A 20,229-nucleotide genomic window follows, 5' to 3' on the forward strand; every position below is an offset into this window, starting at 1 on the left:
CATTCGTTCAGCAGGAGGTGGGGAAGTTACAAAAGCAAACCTCCTAGAACAGATGTTAGATCATTAAGCAAAACATCACTTACCAAACACTAATCACAAAATATACAGTCTGAAACTGTGCAATGATTGCTCTGCAGTTCTTGGAAAACATATTCTAAGAATAGGGTTGTTAAAAAGCTAAAGGGTCTTGTACATGCTCGTCTTCCACAGACTGGCAGAGAGGAAAACTACGTGGCAGGTGCATTAGACCTTTTTGATGCGTAGCTGGTACCTGCATTTGTTTTCAATTAGTTTGCATGAGATTGTGACTTTAGGAAGAACGCTGAACAAGGAGTGATGTGTATGTCAGAGAGAGGAGGCACACAGAGCAGAACACAGAAACAGACGGTCTCTGTCCTATTTCTGCTTTAGGTGTGGGGGAAGTGAGGGAAAGGAGAGTAAATACTTAGATGTTACAGAAATATAGCTTATTTCAACAGTAAATTACAGTACGCTGTATGCACTGATTAGCTTGTGTGGCTGAAAGGAGAGACACAGTTCTTACTAATGTTGTCCATCTGATACAACAAGAGAGTTAAAATGTGAGCACAATTCCTTTAAACCTACTTAGCGAGTCCCATGGTCGAGTCTACATATGTTAGCATATAGAAGATATTTTTTCTCCTTTTCCTTCTTTGTGTAGTCCTGACTTTCACATCATGAATTAGCTCCTAAATTTACTTCTTCAGTAAGTCAAACTTCAATAATTTAGTTCTGTCAGAGAAAGCTATCCTACTCCAAAGTTAAATAGTAACCACACTGCACAGTGTGACCTATACCATAGCTCAGGGGAAAAGATACTGGTCAAAATGTGCTTTTGCAGGCAAGAGGCTTCACTGTGTGATAGGAGGATCTATTTATCAGGAGATAAATGCACAAAATGTCAGCTTCCCTATGCTATGGCAAGTACCTCCAGGAGCCTGTACATCACAGCATCAGACACTGAGACAGTAAAAGGAAATATGAACAGATTTCTGAGCACCATAAACCCCCATATGCTTGCTGTAGCAGTTCTGCCTAGCACCAGTATGACTCATCCTATTTTATACTAAAAACTTTGTTTTAGAGGCAAGTAAAAGAAACGGTTAAAAGATGTACCTCTCCGAAGTAAATCCTATAAGTCTCTGATTTTTGAGCGAAAGCAGTGTTTGTAAAAGATGCTATCTTTGACCTTGGTGGAGTAAAACAAGTTCCCCTCAAAAGGCCTGGCAGTAAAAGGTGCTGTTTTGACAGCCAGAAAATCCAAAGCATGCTGCCCCTCATTACCCTGCCAGCATGCCTACAGAATGAGCTACAGAAACCCAGAGCTGAGCAGGATGGCAGAGGGGCATTCAGTCTCCACGCCTAATCAATCCTCTGCCTTTCTCCTGTGTGTGACAATTAGACAGCCAATTAGTGCCACTTAGAAAGCTGTATCTTGTGTGAATGAAACTCCCAACTCATTTCATGTACAATGCAGAACCACTGGTACTGCTAATAATTTCTACAACAACTGACCTTATCTGGATTTGAACTAGTGATCTAGAAGCGAAAGAAAATTCCTTTGAAAAGGAAAGGAAAGTAGAACAGAGTCATGCGGAGCTAAAATATCCCCTTGGGAACCAGATTAACTAAAACAGCATCTGGGCCATGGGTGGAAGCAGAAGGTGGATTTCCAGCTCCTCGGCTGACTCTCTGTGACCACAGATCAGCTGGTGTTATGCGGTGAGCTCTCCCTGGCCATGTCCACAATAGGCTGGTGCGGATTCACCGTTTTTCTGTAGACTTACTCTAGGTGGAGGGCAGTCGGACACAGACACTTTGGATATCCCAAAGAAAAGGTACTGTATACAAGCTAAACGTCAGGCTGTTTCATCTTTATTCAACAAGCCTTTGAGTTTTGGCATTTACTTTAATGTACTATACTTTATGGACTAACAGAGGTTGGTCATTCTGGCTGTCCACCTTATATGCACTTACTTTGCAAACAAACCTTAACTGAAAAAATAACTGGCTTAATGAGATTTCTACCCCCAGGTTTGACAAGCAAGACCTTCAGAGCTCTCTGAGTGACAACTGCCAAATACACTTAACTTCTTAATTACATAAGAGGAAAATGCACTTGAACTATAGCACTGGCTCTAAGATTTTATTAATTATAAATGCACACCCCGTTATTAACATTTTGAACTTGATTTGGGAGAATGACCTATGAAATTAAATGCATTCAGGTACTGTTAAAGATATGTAAATTCCACCTCCCTCTCACCACCTGCCCAAGTGAATAATGCCACAGTATACGTCTATCCAGTTGTTAATGAGTTATATATTCTGTTAAACTGGTTTCAAATGTTGTGTATTGGATCTTCACTCTTGCAATATGGTACTTTATATTTCTATCCTATTTAGCAAAATTAATCAACAGCTGTGCTCCTTATGTTGATTATTCTTTTTTCTATTAAGAGCAGGAGGTTAATGAGAGTAGTGAAATGCCTGGATGTGGTATACGTGATAGGAAGGAGTAGTTAATTCAATCAAACGTATACCCCCGAAAATGTTAAAGCTATATTAAGAAATCTAGCTATAAATAACCTGGTATTTTACATCTCTATTTTCCAAGGCAGAATGATCCATATGGACATCACAAAATTTCAAAAGTGCTTCATTTTATTCATCATTTTCACTTAAATGGCCCAGTTTATCAAAATATACCCCTGAAATCTATCCAGTGTATTATTTCCTAATTTCTGGGGTCAAACCTGACTCTGACATAATCAATGGAAAAACTCTTTTTACGGGATGTGGGATCAGGGCGAGCTCCGCCAGCTGCCCCGCTCAGTGTGTGAAGCAGCCCTCTGCTTTGCATCTCACCTTCCCAGGCCCCAATCTGCAAGATGGCACCTCAGTACAACCTAGGACAGGGTGTCCCACATCTCCACACAGCTGCTCAGAAGCTGAGTGAGCCTTTTTTTGTCTGAAATCCAAATCTGATGGGGTTATTCCAACATACCAAAGATATAGGTAGGGGCATCTGTGATCCCTGGGACACTAAAAAGTCAGCTTTAAATCAAAATGAATGGTGACAATAATGTAACTAACACCACCTATATGACCTCCTATACCTTTAAGAACTTCAGAAATACTAACTAATTGTTGCTGAAACTAAATGACAGACTTTTCTAGCACCACCAGAGGTTTGGGCATACAGTTCTTATTACAGTTAATTCTCCCCTACGTATGGAGGGTTAGGTCCAAGGAACCCAAACTCCATTAATAACTCAGGCTGCCAGCTCACATCCATCAGCATCAAATATTAATAGACTCACGAGGGCCAGAGCATACATCTTTCCGGATGGCAGTCAATAATATGTCTTGTTTCTGTTCAGGGAGAGGGGAAGATTTTCTTCCACAAAAATTATTATTGTACAATATTAGAGCTTAAAGACACACTGCTGCCTTAGGTTTTGCCTGTGTTAACAAGCCCTGGATGCTTCAGAAAGTGGTTTCCCTGGATTAATGTTGACCTAACAGATTAGATTTCTTGTTTCTGTTAAAATTACACTCCTGCTGTAAACGATGACCAATTCCCTTTAAAATTCTTTTCTGGTGTTCAATACAAAGATTTGTATTTATTCCTGTACATTTTGGATCAGGCCTTTAAATTCATGAAATGCATTTTCAAAGGAAATAAAGGGTATCCCAGACCATAAGGGGAGTTAATAACCCAGCAATGGTCAACAACACCCAGCAAAGTCTGTACCCATACCTGGTCTGTCTCAAAGTTTGACCATTTAAAGACATGAAATTAAGAATTTCAGAAGTACCTACCATCTACAGGAATGACTATGCCTCAGAGGGCTAAAGCCTGGTTCCACTGAATTCAGTGGCAAAACAGAAAAATCAATTTTTCAAGGCCTCTGCAATGCAGAAGACTAACAGGGCTGTTATTGAACTTGGCCTCAAGTTTGCATGATAAAGACCTATGTGACAGGTTTGTTTGAGTGTTCTTAAGGTTTAATCTGTCAAGGTGCTGAAAATCCTCAACTCCTGTGCAGATTATTAAGGGGGACTGACAACACTGAAAGGCAACATATTTGAACCTTTGCTAATCTGTAATGTGACTCCAACTAATCTGAGATTTTTAACACGCTATCTGATTTCCTCCCTCTCCCCCTCCTCGCCTTTTTTATGCCAGATGAATTAGAGGTGCAACATCTGTCACCAGCAACAGGGAAGCCCAATGCTGGGTTCTGAGCTCACAGTGCAGGCATTAAATAGAAAGGTAGCCATGGTGCAGTGCCATATGTATGTAATGATAAACAAATCAGAAAGACAAAATGCAGGTGCTGTTTGTACCTGATGTCTGTGTGTCCAGATAAGCTGATTGGTATGGATTTAGTACATAAAAGTATATATTTATATGTACACACATGACATGGCACACCAGTGTGCTGGTACACAGTGTCTGTGCACTGATGCAGATCACAGATACAGTTCTGTATATTTACTTATTTAATTGTGACATTTACAATTAACCCAAAGTGGTTCTCCACAAACATTCCCTCAAGGTAAACATATGGTATCCAGCAACACAAACTGTCAGAACAAACTAATTTCCCTAATGGTGTTCCAGTGGAAATTAATGTGCTCTTCATAAGCGTATCTGCAGCAGTAGGAAACTTTGTTCTTCTACTGGTCTTCTCCTCCACCCTAGATTCAAACAATTTATTCATGACCTTACTATACAGCATCTTTAGTTTTCCAGACATAATGATGTCCTCTGGCAGAGTTCCTTTCCCCTCTGGGTGTTACTAATTACTCCCTGCAGATGCTATTATTGGTGCTAATGATAAAATGCAGAAAAAAGGTTGGGGAAGGATCTTGTGCCCTGTACAAGCCAAGCATTCAGTTTGCAGGTAATCACTGTTACTAAGAACTGACAAATATTCCTCTACCCACTTTGTAACATGATACGATATAGCTGTGCTAGAGTCTGATATACATCTCAAACGGCACAATGAAACCACTGTTGGCCTTATTTGGTCTCCTTTTCCCTTTGCCCTTTTCATGGGAGAAGATGGCGTAAGGTGGAAAGGATGGGAAAGAGCTTTCTTATATCTAAAAAGTGACTTTACAGCTCATGACTCATCCAAAACCACAACCATTGGCAGTCCTGAATGCTGAAGTCTTTCATTAAATCATAAAGCACTTCCACCAGCCATCTGCAAACCTTTTCCCAATCTGCACCTCAGCGGTATCACAGTTCTCTGAGCATACTGTAAAACTTGGACATGCCATAAGGACTAAGCACAGCTACCTTTGAGAGTGGGAAGATCTTACTGCTTTGCTTCCTATAATCTTACAAGGATTTACAAACATTTACAAATGGATGTTAGCATTTTATTTCACCTCTGAATTTGTGCTAATATGCTAATTCATACAGTAAATTTCACAGTAAATGCCAAGTGCAAAATTAGTCAGCCTGATAATAATAATTCTTAAATTTGGTGTTTGATCAAAAGTATTCAGCAAAACATGCACACAAATAAATGGAAACTTTATTTGTTATAAAGAGAGTAGTAAGTAAAATTATTATAAATAAGGTTAATTTTAAGTACTTAGAGTACTTTATTAAATACTATTTAATTTCATTTTACTGGTTATAGCCAAAGCCTTTGTTATGCAAAAGCAAAGGTGGGAGCACTGACTGCGAGGGGAGTAAAAGTTACCACAAAGTAGCTGTGGTTTGTTATTTTCCAAATTGTTTGTACAAAATCTAGCTGAACTTTGTGTATTCCTATTTTATAAACCCAAATATATTTGCTGCGGCCTGCTACAGGCTGCTACTGTTGTAACACGTGTTACTCCCTCAGCAAGGCCACAGAAGAACCTGGGCCCAATTCTCATTTCTGGCCCATTGGGTCCCTAGAGCCTCTCACTCCCCATCCGGGTTTTTCTGTTTCCCATCACACAGCCTCACAATTCTTCCGAGATACATTAACGGTATATTTGGGTTATTTTTATTTCAAACCCAGGAGTACTCAGCCTATGGTCCCAGGGTTGTATGGGTTTCAGAGCAACAGTTATCCATCCATCTTCCCAGAAGGGACCTTCCCTATCACACTGACCAGGCACCTTGGGAAGAAGCCTTTGGCCACAGCTTAGGAAAGCCTTTGATTAGGATTTGGCTACCTGGAGAATAATTTGCACCTATCAAGATTAGAGAACTTGTGCAGCCTTTCAGTCTGGACACCATGTATGCATATGTAGAGCTGGAATTAATTGCACAGAGCTCATGGTTTCCAGCAAAATAATTCCCAGCTGTGAGCGATTTACCGTGCAGGATGCAAGGATCTGTGCATCTAAGGAGTCAGGCACTGCACGTTGGCTCAGGGTCCTTTCCAGCTGGGAATCCAGGGCAAAGGCCCTGAGGTCTCGTGTCTGAATACGTCCCTGTCCCACCACTCATGGGAAAGAGGTAACGGAGGTGAGCTGCACTGACTGCGCTGGTGGCAGCAGAGCTGCCCTGGGTGCCCTCGTTCCAGGCACAGAGATGTTTTTTTCCACTTGCGTGCACCGCATGATCCGCATACAGTAAATCCACACAGGCAAACGAACAGAAACCGTGTGTGCAAGACAGGTCTCATCTTTTGAAGTGGAGGGTGTACAGAATCCCACCACTCTCCCGTCCTCCAGCATCTTAGCTCCAACATGCTTCGTGCATCCAAAAGGAACAATGCTCTGGCATGATAAAACTGATGATGAAGTGGAGCAGATACACTGTAAGAATAAAGGCAGCAAATTCTAGCTCTGTGAGGGTTTTTTGACTCCACGAAATCAAGTTAAAACAAGTACAAATAAAACTTTCGTTTAAAAAATTGGATTTTGCATACTAAAACTCAGCAAACCTGAGTTGGATTCCTGTCAGTGAGCACTATAATCCCGTTCACCACCAGGGAACAGTTTTCTGGTTTGCACTAAAAATATGCCCAATATCAGTCAGTTATCTGCAATTAAAAAAATCCATTCCTACTGCTTAAGCCACCTAAATATGGGCATTAAAAAAAAGAAAGAGGATTCAATAAAGAGAGCAGGCAAGAGATAGCACCCTCCCCCCCAGCTTCCTGTAAATCAGCGTAGCACTGTTGCTCAAAAAAAAATCTAGACTAACTTTACAACGCTCGAATATCTGCCTGGTTTAGTATTTAGGTCTTAACTGCAGAGCACTTTAGTGTCAGCGAGGCAATGAATACAGCATCATATAATTAAATGTATTCACAAGGAAAGTAGTGTGGAGAGTAAAAAAAGATGATCATCAACCTCTGAACAAGATTTTTTAATACAGTCAGCACTTTTCACCTAATAAAATATCACAAAACACATTTATCCAGGAGGGACCTCTCCAAAAATAGGAGATTGGATTTAGACTGGGTAAAACAACTCCTACATCATTTCCTTGGGACATTTCATCTGGTGAGACGGCACATCATACCTGAGAGGACAGCCTCCCACAGGCAGCCTGTAATGGAGTACAAGCAACATAGCCATGCACAGTTCAAAAAACATGATGGAGGTCAGGGTTCAGCTAAATTGGATGGGTGTGCAGAGCTCGGCCAGCCGCAGCAGTTGGCTACATATGGGCAAGATACGTAAACAAGCTTCTAATTCTGCTCACAGTGGAGCTGGTGAGATTGTTTATGGAGTAGATATTTCAGGTGGAAATGAAAAGGTCTATAATACATGGGTTTAGAGTTAGTTAATGGGAAGATATATTATCAAGGCAGGTCAATCATGTCTATATCAGGAGGATTACTAATATACATTATGGGGCCAGCTGGATAACCAAGTCCTCTGTTTAGTTAAAGCAATTTAAATCTGGAATAGTGCCACTTCAGATTTATTCAGGTGAGGCAGGGAGTAGGCTCTCTGAATATTTTAAACTTAACTCTGGGGAAGCTATAAAGAGTCAAACATCTGTGGGGCTTATTGCTCTTACTATCATCAACTTTGATCAGCTGCTATTCTAAAATGCTCCAAAAACCATGGCCATATCACAATTAAATGTTCCAAAAGGTAAAATGGCTCAGGCATAACGTGCATTATTTCAAGTTAGTGGAAAGTATTTACATGCCTGAGAAATATATACTTGTTACATGTGCTCTTCATGATGTACTCAACAGCCTACTTGTGTCCAAACTGTGGGACAGAAGCTAGCTAAGTACGTCCAAATATTAAACCGCAGTCCTTGAATACAACGGGTAAAGAAAAAAAAAGCTGTTTTCTTCTGCTTTTTTAAATGGAGGTGTCTGAATTGGAGTTATCACTATGGCAAAGGAAAGATTTTAACACAGTATGTGCAGTTCCATCATTTTCTTTCCCAGATTTGGGCAGAATAGATCAGTGGCTAACAGAAACCTAAGCCATTTGGAAATACGGAGAAGCATGTCAGTGCAGTGTAAGAAATCAGAGCTGGCTATGACAATTCTGCCCCAGCTATTTTATAGGAGTATCTTTGTCTGGAGATGGTTTCTGTCCACATAGCCTGAGTGGCACAGTCCAAGATCTCCCTTATAGAACAATTGTGGCCTCCTGACTTTTTTGCAATAGTAAATTTGGGCTCTGGCTGACAAGTCTGAACAGTTCTACAAAAAGGACATTGCAAAAACGGGAAATAAAAGGTATCATTTATACTTTCAGACTCTATGACATCCTCTGGCAAGAAGATCCACAGTTTAATTATAAATACAAAGGAGAAAAATTATCTTTATTTGTTTGCTTCAAATTCACTGCCTGATTTTTAATTGGGAAACTTCTTATACTGTGATAAATAGCAAACATGTATTCCTTCTTCCCCTTCCTCCATGGTGTAAGAGACCTCTCACATATCTACCCTCGGTGACCCCTTTTCTAAGCAAAATCATCCCACTCTCTTATTCTCATTTTATGGGAGCCATTTCACAATTTAATTACGCATTCTGTGAAAAGCACTATCTTTGTCTTTAAACCTGCTGTGCAATCATTTAATTGGTTGCCCCTTGTTCCTGTGTTATTAGAAATAGTAAATAATCATTCCTTGTTCATGTTCTATGCACCATCCACAGTTCCATAGATCTCTATCATATCCCTCCTCAGCCATCTGTTTTCTGAGTTCTAGCTTATCGAGTCACTCTTTGTATAGAAGCTATTCCATATAAAAGATGATCTTTGTCACCATTCACAACTTCCATTGTATCCTTTGTAAGCAGGAATCAGTCAAACTGTATGCAGTAATTTCAGATTTAGATATATTATGGATTTATACAATACCACAAAAATGGTTTTTCCATCCTGTTTTGTTCTCTTCCTGATCATTCTAACTATTCTATCTGGTGCTCTGGGTTCGTTTGTTTTTTCACTGGTGCTGAGGACTCATTTGAGTTTTTCAGAAAACTATCCACTGTGATTGCCTGATCTCTTTCCCTGAATGGTATGAATTAAATTAGAACTCCCCTTTTGTGTATTTACTTAACGTTATTTTCCCATCGTCTATTACTCTGCATTTTTGAACACTAAATTTCAACCTACCCAGTTACATGAAACCTTTCGTCAAATTCATTTCTAGCTTTATATTTGACAATCCCAGTATTTTTGCATTATTTGCAAACTTTCTTTTAGAATTCTTCTACAGCTGTACTATACAATTAAGGATAACGTCCAAGCATAGTCTCAAATTTAAACTTCCCTACCATGCACACTGTCTGCATTCACCAGTGTGGTCACTAGCTGAGACCTACATCTTTCTGTAGCAGAAGCTGCCAAACAAGTTCAGTACCTCAGTCCATGCCTGAACTCTTGTTCACACAGACTGGATGGACTGAGTCCAGGAGGAGTTAAATGTGCTGTACACAGCAGGTATCCTCAGCTGGTCTCTTGCTAAGAGCACTGAAGCCACAGAAGCAGCAATGTGGATGGAAAATTTGCAGGTATGGGGCTGATGATGCTAACACCTGCGGCTGACCTTGGTTCTGAGCTGCATGAGCACATGTGAAAGGATCAAAGCAAAAAAAAAGAAAGCATCTAAAAAAGAAAAGATATTCTATGGGATGAAATGAATAACATTCACTGTCAACTTTGAGCTAATGGGGTTTGCGATGTACCTTCTGAAAAGCTGGTAAATAACCTGGCAGTTGTACACAGGCAGATAAACAGAGACCCCCTTCAGACTTTCACAGATTTTCCCCAAACCAAAAACCTAAAGCAAGAGAGTCCAAGATCTGGTAAAATTTCCGTTGCTCTTTGTCATAAGAAAACACACCAGGATTTTCCATTTATACAGTCTGATTGTAAAGGATAAAGTCTTCTCCTTTGACAGTATTGTTAGACTGAAAATAAAATGAAAAACTAACCTGTGACTTAAATCCTATACTTAGGTGGTTTTAATGAAGCCAGTTTGCAATTTGAACTACCAGGAGAGTCAGCTACCAACACTTTTATGCATAGATCCACAGATAGTGTGGATAAAGCTATATACATTTAGAAGCTTAATAGATGAAGAGAGACGCTGCTATTGGCAAGCAGTTTATTCCTCTGCAAAATTCAGATCAAATAACTCAGTCTGAAAAGAATATTGAGCTCCACTGATTCTGAATGAGGCTACAGGAATGGAAATGCAATTTGACATAGCCACATTGCCAATTAAGGATAAAAATACAGGAAATATGTCAACTAGCAACAAAGGCAGAGGCATTCAGGCTTTCTATGTGAAGTTGGTTCCTTTGGACCCACTTATGAAAACTTTGGAGTTATTCAGGTAAATAAAACTGCAGCAGAGCCCAGAAGTAAAAGTAAATATAAGAAGAAAGAGGAGGAGACCTGGGACTTGCCCACAGTTCTTACCAAATTACAGACACTGTGTGTGAGTGAATAAGTTCTCATTAGTAGAGGCAGTCGCTGAGACAAACTTCACTCCTGTATATCTGGGACAATCCTACCGAAGCTAGCAGCTGTGTTCAGGTAAACTTGGGCTGATAAAGTAGAATTTGAGCTGTCACAGACAATTTCTGGAGCTTGTACACTGATAAGAGAATGAGCAAACAAAATGAAATAGAAGTGGTTCATGAAAGGGTCTGAAAAATTCCATTGAATTCAAAGAAAGGGATGCAGTTTCGACAACTGAGGGAGACCCACTGTGTCTTGTGCATCCAGTGACCATGTTAAATACTCTGGTTCGCCTGCTCAAAAGCATACAACAAATGCCCTGAGGCGAGAGGAGACCCTTCATTATGGCTCATTCAGCCAGGTGCTGACATGAACACTGTCAGGGTTTAGGAAAACACAGGCTCCTAAACGCTGTGGCTGCTGGTGCTCCAGCAGAAATGTCTAATTGGTCAATAGGCGCTCCAGGGGGAGAACACCAACAAGCCTAACAGGCAGCAAGCACCTGGTTCACTGATATAAAAATCAATAGGGGAGTGGCTTAGTCTGAAAGCCTGGGAATACGCAGGTGGCCTCCCCATAATGATCTTCCCTGTTGGGATCTGAATGTAGGATATCTTCTGTAATAAAGCAGAGCCAGAAGAATCCATTTGTGAGTTGATATTGGAATACTGGTTTTAGCCCACCTCCAGTGTCTTTGCATTGAGGTGATGTTCATTGTTTCCTAGTCTACCTGCAGCAGCGCCAGCTCAGAAGTGGATCGGCTTTTCAGGAAGGCACCTGCCATTTAAGAAAGATGCAGTACAATCTCAGTGCCTTGCAATGCTTACGAAGGGTGCTGTTCCAAAAGCGCTGAGTACCTGTGCTGTTTGTCCCCAGAAATAGTCCTACAGGGACTTTGAAGTGGATCACACAGCCACGCCACCAAGCTTGACCTGAAGCAATGGTTTGTGACGGTAAAATGGTAAAATGGCTCAGTCTGCCAGCAAATTTGCCAGTCACTGCTGATAGAAATGGGGTTTGTGATGCACATACTGATCCACGGGGAGCTGGACTGAGACCAAAGTCATTTCATGCAGGCCACTGCACAGCCAAGAGAAGATAATTTTCAATCTGTACTGACCTGGCCTGGACGAAACCTAGTAGCCTTGGGATGCAAAACTTTATAGTCTGTTATTAGTCCCAATGGCCTACAAAAAAATAAAAGTACAGCCATTTTATGGGCATAAATATGTACTTTTTTTACGCATAGAGAAGTGGGTAAGAAAATTCAGAGGTCATCAATGAAAAGTGGTATCAAGATGCAATGCAGAGGTAGTTTTCTTCTGGTCTATGAATATGCAAAAATCCTGATAGGTACAAATGATCCCTGATCAGCTCTGTTTATGTGAGGAAGGTACCAAAACACTGGGCATGAGATGTTTTGGTTTATGTTAATAAGCTCAGACCTTCCAACATGTAGCCCAGCTGACAGAAAAACTTCTGTACAACTAGAAATAGACAGTTTAATTACAAGAACAATTTTCGAGCTCACTCTTAACTAGGCTGTGTGGAACAGTGTGGTTTTTGTTGCCTGCTTGAGATCCACTTGTTGTTCCACATCCACTTGTGAAGTGATCTGTAAGCTTAAAAAAAATTATCAGAAGAATTTTCTGACTTATCTCCATCTAGAAGACACCAAGAAAATGCAAGTTCGAAGGACAGTGCATTCCTCAGAGACCAGAACCAGGAAAGGGGGATCTAGGATGCATCCACAGTTAGTATAGAGGACCTGATTGTATTATTGTGACTGATTGTCTCACAATTACTAGCATTTTCATCTTTATCCACTTTTCCACATCAATATAATTCTTAACTTTTCCCATCATGGTTTCCCAGGGCACAGTTACATCTTCCATCTTTCAAAAGTTATTTTAGTTGAATTTCCCATATCCCTGTCTTTTACTTTACCCCCAGACCTAAAACTCACATTGATATCTGTTATCAAAGAGACTGCATTTCCTTCTTGCTGACTTTGACAAAATTAACTTCTCAAAACTGTGCAGAACACTTTGAAACTGGCAGGTCTTTTTGCTGTTTCTTCAGCTGCATCTGACTACTCTCTTTGTATTCAAGCAGGGATTTTACCTCTTGCACTCCTTGTGAATTTGGGGTCCCTGAGCCCATCTGAATGTCCTTTGCTAGCTAAAGTGTCACAGGAGTCCTGACAGAGAGACAGTGTTACTGCAGTGGTGGGGTAGGAAAGGCTGGCAGACTAAGGATAGAAATCTGTGGAAAACAAGGCTCTTTTAGCTCCACTACTTTTAGGACAACTTGTTTTACTTTTATTACTAATTAATAATTCACTCACTGCCAGGTACAGCCTACGCCTGAACTCACTTTCACAGTATGGATGCCTTTTTGCATACCCATTGCCACTACTGCTAGCCATACACAATGGGTTTGAGACATTGGATTATGAATACAAATAGGAAACCAATGAGAAGAAAATGCATCTTCCTTGTGCATCTAGGTAATTCAGGAAATGAGACGGGGGAAGGTATTGCTGTTGCCTGTAATACTCCAGTTAATTGGGCAACTGCTGTGCCAGAAAACCTTTTCCCCACCTACAGCAAGTAAAATTTATACTGGTGGTTGGTAACAAGAACATCTTGATAAAATGGTTGAATTTATTTTATACCTATAAATGAAAAGAGCTCTTAACAAAGGGGGGTAACTGATATGCTTGGTAAATCAAGGATAAAAGGACACAGGCTCTATTGAAGATTTTTTCCCCTCGTCTTTTCTTTATAAACCTTTTGATGAGGTGCCCTGTTGCTCTGAGATGAGCTTCCACTGAAGTACTTTTGGAATTATCTCAAAGAGAAACAGATCATTTAAATGAGTTAAAGCCCCCAAAACAGATCCACTATCTCCAACCTCAGGTTCATTTTTTGTATTAAGAATTTTGTGACATTTATAAAGTAACTTTACTACTGAACCAGGGGCTTATAAGACAAAGAAGTCTCATTCATTTTTTCCCGCTTCCTTCTGAAGTGGTGAAGGATGATACTTTTAGAATAAAGATGAAAGCAAATATGTAGAAGAGAGGGAATATTCCGATAAATTTGTATTTATCAACCTTGAGTGTTTAGAAAACACCTACAGGCAATGATTCTTCAAATTCCTCCAGACCTACCTGGGATTTCGGTCCTTCAGGGAAAATTCAATTGAAGATAAGATAAGGTGCTCCTTTCTATTTACTTTTTTTTCTCTTTTAGACAACAGAGAGAATTTTAAAGGTGTAGGACAGGAGAGCAGGATTCAATTTTTTTTTAAATATAGAGAGAAAGATTGTTTCTTCTCTCCTGTATGTTTTCTTCAGGGGAAAAGAGATATTGTATGCACCAGAAGGAAGTCAGTCGTGGCTGGAATACTCAACAGACACTAGACCTGTAAGTTCCTTATGACCTCTATAGATAACACAAAATTATGGTCCTCCCCATTTCTATGGAAGGGTAAACTGGTCACTTTACTTATTAAGGAGGCATGGGGCAGACTAAGACTGGCCTGAGACTGTGTGGGCAGGGTGTTTGAACTGACTGAGAGCTTATCTGTTACAAAGTTTGTTATACATTTGCTGTGCATTTGAATATGTTTATAATACTATAATATACATTTATTTTTACCAAATGCTCAAGCTACTCTTTATTGTGTGTTACAGGGGCTGACTTTTACTCCCATGTGCAGGCATGTACATGTAAACCTTGGAAGCAATTTGCACGTCTGTGGTACAGAAAGCATTATGTTGAGAAACTCTGGCATGCTGGACAAAATTATGGAATTCTAGACCCAGATTCAGCCTGTGTTTCAGTCCTTAAGCGCACAGGTTCCCACTAAGCTCAGCTGGAGACATATATACATGAGCACTTATATAAGGATATATTTGAAAGGCATTATTTTATCATGTTTTTAAAATGCAATTTGGATGCAACGTCAACAGAAGATGCAAATGGCTATAGATGCACAGTACTGGGATATATCTTGGAAGTCTTAGGGAATCCAAGTGACATTCCAAAAGCTGAAAAATCTTCTAGTAAGAGGTCATCACTGCTGTAGTTTCCATACTTTCCTGTGCTGTGAGTGGCTTGTATGGGATCTACCAATATAGTCAAGGAATAGAAAAATGTCAAAATGGATTCTTTCATTTTGGTGATGAAGTGCTAGCTTTGCTTGGCAGCATGCAAGGTTCAATAAAAGCAGACAGGTCTTCAAAAAATTGCAGCATAAATAGATGAACTCTTTAAAGTAATATAAGTTCTGTCATCCAGATGTGAAATATAGACCTAAGTGCCCGTCGAAGTAAAAGCTGACCGCACATTCCATAGATAAGTGTTAAAGTTTTCTCAATGTCTTGGGCTGAGAAATGTTTTAACTACATATCTCCTTGCCACAATAGACAGAATGAAAGCATTTGAAGTTAAATCCATTTTTCAAAGGAAGAAAACAAAGCATCCATAAAGAAACAAAGCCATATCACAGGATGAGGTCTCTAGATAGCTACTGTCTTCAGGAAAGTTGCAATTAGCTGTGCAATGGAGAAAGTGAACTTAGTTGTATTTCAATAGCATTTACAATTATTTCAGTAGCTAGAATGCTGATAGGTATGTGCAGGGGGTTGTTTTCAAGATTTCCTTGTGAGACAGAAGGTCAGGATTCCTGTGGTCTCCTGTCATATTTAATTCATATCCTCTGGCCTTCTTCACCACATTTATTGAATTACAGGAATAAAGTTCAATGAACCAAAAACAAGAGAAGAGAGGACAGGGCAAATCCTGATTTCTTTTACGTCCCTACCGTACAACTGACTTCAGCGGGCCTGTAAGAGAGCATCTTACAGAGAGCATCTTAAAGCAGAATTTGGAAGGAGGGGGAGGTACAAATCAGTACAACCCCTCTCACCACCCCCATAATTGCATCCAAGTAATTTATTGCAAGGAACGACTATTTGCATGTGGGAGTGAGGATCCAATTTCTACCAGTCAAGAATCTCCCTGTATACTTTTTAAGGCTAATCTTTGTGTACTCCCTGTGTGTGTTTATCAGATTCCTTCTTGCCACAAATGAGATGGCAGTAGAATGGCTTTTCAAAACCATTCTTCAGAAAAGCATTCCTGGCAATTACATTGTATGTGTCCTAAGAGGTAATCCTCAAATATGTTAAAAATACCAGTTTCAGGGAAGTGCCTATTGGCATGCTTATAATGATGATTCCCTGCAATTACCTTAATTAAACCGATACAACCTTCATTCTCCCTTCACAAGTGAGATGCAATAAGCACAGGTTTTCCAACAGGCCTGCAGTGTGGACTTTACTACTGGAGTAGCTCTAGACATGCTCTGTGATATTGGGGAAGAAGATTTTGTTGTGTCTCCTCCACTCCTATTACCCTATTTTTATTGTCCTGTATGCTGCCTTCAGGAACTGGGCTGTTTTGGGTATAATTGTGGATCACTCAGATTTCTCAGCTACCTCTTCAGTCAAATTTACACATAGTGTCTGCACTGTGGTTTAGACACTCATACAGTTAAAATAGTGCAATCCCCTAGTGTGAGCTGTCATATCAGAACCTCACACAAATAACCTCTACTGGTACCCAATAACATCTTTATAACAGTGTAGTTTGTTTTCAGAGCTAGGTATGCGCAAATCTGGTTGTTGAGTCTGACCCAAAATATTAATCAAAAAAGAGAAGACATAAAATGTTTTCAAATTCTATCCAAAACTGCAAGCTCACCAATATTTAGCTTTGGCATTTGAATTTTTGGAAATGTCACAGCTAATAAATAATGTATTATTTTCTGAGCTACAATGTAAATTTTTATTTTAAAATTTGAATCCGCTTAACTTCCAAAAATTAAGTGCTCTGCTCACGTACATGTCAACCTATGGGATGGCTGCCTTTCCACTTAATACATTTAATAAAGGTGACCAGATGCTTTGTGTTTTTAATGGCTTGTTCTGCATCCCAACAAAATGTCCCTGTTTTGGCTGCGATTGCAGATGATTCATTCTGAAACCCAGCCCAGCTGCCCTGACACAGCCGAGGCAGGGCATAGTTAAAAAACAAGCCATCTGTGCAAAAGAAGTGTGCTGGAGGAGTGCTTTGTCAGGAAAAGACTGTCATTTCTTGGCCCCTATGCTTTCTAGGCATCCATAACCCAAAAGTCCCATGGGTCCAACCTCTCTGCCTTTGCAGTTAAATTTTGCAGTTATATACCATGTCCCAAGATTTTCTCTTCCTTCCCCCTTACTTAGAAACCCTTCAGCCTGCTCTGCTATATAAGATCGTGTGTAGATCAAATGTTTCTGTAAAATGTAAGATCTTGCTCCCACTTTCATTCTTTCCAATCACATGGCAAAACTCCTGACCCTGTAGCTGCATCAGCGAAGCCTCATGCTAGAAAAAGCAAGAGGGATTCATTTATGGCTTTTCTGAATAATTAGCTCTGCCCAGTTCTGTACTAGCACCACTCTATTGTCAGTGCTGCCAAAAGAGACATCCTGCATTCATGAACAGTCACGCCGCTTGCTTGCAGGCTAGCCGAATTCAAGGGCAAAATTCTACCCGCAGGCAAAGCTCCCCATTGCCTCAGCAAGAGGCAGGCATGCATATTTGAAGGCAAAGTCTGGTCTTGAATGTGTCACTGAAATAAGCTACTTCAAGCCTTGAGAGGGTTCTGGCCCCACAGCATCTTTCACATGACCTGCAGGCTGCATCGAGAAGCAGTGCTGACACCTTCTCCCTGCCCAGAGGATGGAGCATACAGCAAGAGCAGCTCAGCAGGACACCGCCATTCCAGGGTAGGAAGTAAAGGTTCCTGTCAAGTTTTCTTTACAGCCTATGTTCTCTAGCACTTGAAAGAACCATTGCAACTCAAGTCATCTGGCATGCATACGAATGACAAATATGCTTCAGAGGCAATAAATTAGCAATTTCAAGGCTTTACTTCCCCTCATGGACTAATTGTCAGAGATTATAGTATATTATAAGAGAGCAATGATACTAATGCCTAAATATGCTTCAGTGATTATAGAGCTATCCTCAATAACCAAGCTGTTTAAATGTCAATGCAAGAAAGCTCTTTATTATGAGATTAAATATTATTTTGAAGCAATGCAATAGGAACTTCCCAGGCTTCATGCCTGCAATAATACTGTCTTGGAGCAATATATATTGGACAAACTATGCTTTTTTTAAAAATGTGTACAGTAAAGGGTCCCAAAGTATTTTCGTGCTGCAAACTTGAACCGCATTCCTTATAAGAAAGAGGATCTCGGTATCTTTTCCCTTTGCATTTGTTACTAACATGCTGCTGCCTTCGTTCTTTCCTCCGCTTTATATTAATACTTGTGTATCACTACTGTATAGAGGAGATAAAAGTCTTGTTTTCTGTTAGTGTGAGTGAGTGGAGAATCAAACCTCAAAGCCTTTTTCTTCTTTTTTCACATCTCTAAGTACTAGTGTCTTGCACAGATGCTTTTGACAGTCCTACCCCTCACACCTAAATAAATCTGTTTATACCTGTCATTGAGAGAACCCCTGGAAATTAGACAGAAGCCCCAACTTTCAGGTGCAGCTGTTGACATGCAGCAGAGAACACAAATGTCCTTAAGCCGTAACTCCAGTTCCACAGCTCGGGAGATGACAGTTGGTGATCACGAGCTCAGGTGTGGATTTAAAAGGGAGGGAGGCTAAAAAGTCTTCAGCATCCCACTAATCTCATATAAGACTCACACACTATGGATCTTGTCACACAGCTGTGCAGCCTTTCCCTATAGATGACAGCAATGTATGTCCCTGCAGAATTCCACTACGTTTTTTTCTAGAAAACCCTAAACACTGCCGTGGGTGCTGATGGTAGGACATGGCTCCCCTGCTGTCCAGATCCAACGTGCCATTCCCCTCCCATTGTTTCTAAAGCTACCTGGTATGATGTCCACCATGTTTCAAAAATGCAAGTCAAAAGAGCTATAACGTGGTCAAAGATCGCATCTCATGTTCCCTAGTATTTGAAGATGTTTATTCATCTCACTTTGAAGCTGTAACTTAAAACAATAGAGGGTAAAACTCATCTAGGAGGCTGCATATTTTAGTTGGCTGCTAAATGTTAGGGCAAGTTCTAAAAATATTGGGAATGTCTTTGAATCTGAAGCTTGATTTCTATTAAACTTACTAATTATTACTAATAATTACTATAATAGTATAGGAAACATATAGACAAGCCTGTGGGGACAGATCATGTAAAATAAAGACACAAATTACAGAAAGACAACTGCTGATGAAGTTGTGGTGGAATTTTCTCTTGAAAATAATTTTTTTTCTTTAGGAAGTATTATTTCTTAAACATAGCCTGCAGATCTCTTCCATGGTGCGCTCCTGAAGTAAAGAGGTGCTTCATATATGGATGACCAGGGAATTTACTAGCAAGACTTCTATTATGCCCAGCTGTAGCAGGACTGGACACCTGGATCCATGTCCTAATACTTTCTTCTGCAACCTGACAATTGTTAATTCTGAATTTTTGTTGTTTCATCTTGGCTGATTTCTTCAGCCATTTTATATCTCATCTATAAAACGTAACACTTGTTTACCTCAGAATGTCTGAAGTTCTTTCTGATGCTCAGGTAAAAGACACCTGCCATATATGCTCAGAAAAGACATAAATTGCTCTATCATTTGTAACATTCTAAAAGATCTTCATCTATTAATATCACAGTATGACTGACAAGGAACATGCTGAAAGGCCATAAGAATTCTTTTTCTGCTCTTCCAGGCAGACAATAATCTGACATCTTTTTTGTGATGTCTTGACTTAGAATATACGATGGGAAACCGTGTCTTTATGCTTGTAACAGTAATAAACTTACAATACTGATGTTAAGTAAATAACCATAAGTAATAAGTTGACACTGATCAAAGGACAATTATGTGGACTTAAATAGAATGGGGAAAAATTACCTGCATTTGGGCACTTTTATGCAAATATTATTTGAAATCAGACTAAAATGCTCTTTAATTTTTTGCAAGCACCTTATGAAATGCCCCATTATTCCCAGCTGTCACTTACCATATATCCTGGTGCACACATACACTTTCCTGTGATGCTGTCACATTCTGCACCATTCTGGCAAGGGCAGGTCAGCTGGCAGCCTTCGCCGTAGTATCCAGGGGGACAGGTTTCATTGCAGTACAGTCCAGCCCAGCCAGCTTTGCAGCTACATTCTCCAGACAATGGGTGGCAACTAATGAAGAC

General features: G+C 40.1%; 1 protein-coding gene across 4 annotated transcripts in view; it reads right to left on the bottom strand.

Moving 5' to 3' along the window:
- Window positions 1-20,229, bottom strand: part of MEGF11 (multiple EGF like domains 11) — a 217,280-nt gene that overhangs the window by 61,246 nt on the left and 135,805 nt on the right. For all 4 annotated transcript variants that reach the window (XM_049811558.1, XM_049811557.1, XM_049811556.1 and 1 more), the window contains exon 10: window positions 20,044-20,218. In XM_049811558.1, coding sequence (XP_049667515.1) covers window positions 20,044-20,218 — 175 coding nt within the window. The remainder of the gene's footprint in view (window positions 1-20,043; window positions 20,219-20,229) is intronic.

This window comes from Accipiter gentilis, chromosome 10 (assembly GCF_929443795.1).
Source record: "Accipiter gentilis chromosome 10, bAccGen1.1, whole genome shotgun sequence".
NCBI classification, from domain to species: Eukaryota; Metazoa; Chordata; class Aves; order Accipitriformes; family Accipitridae; genus Astur; species Astur gentilis.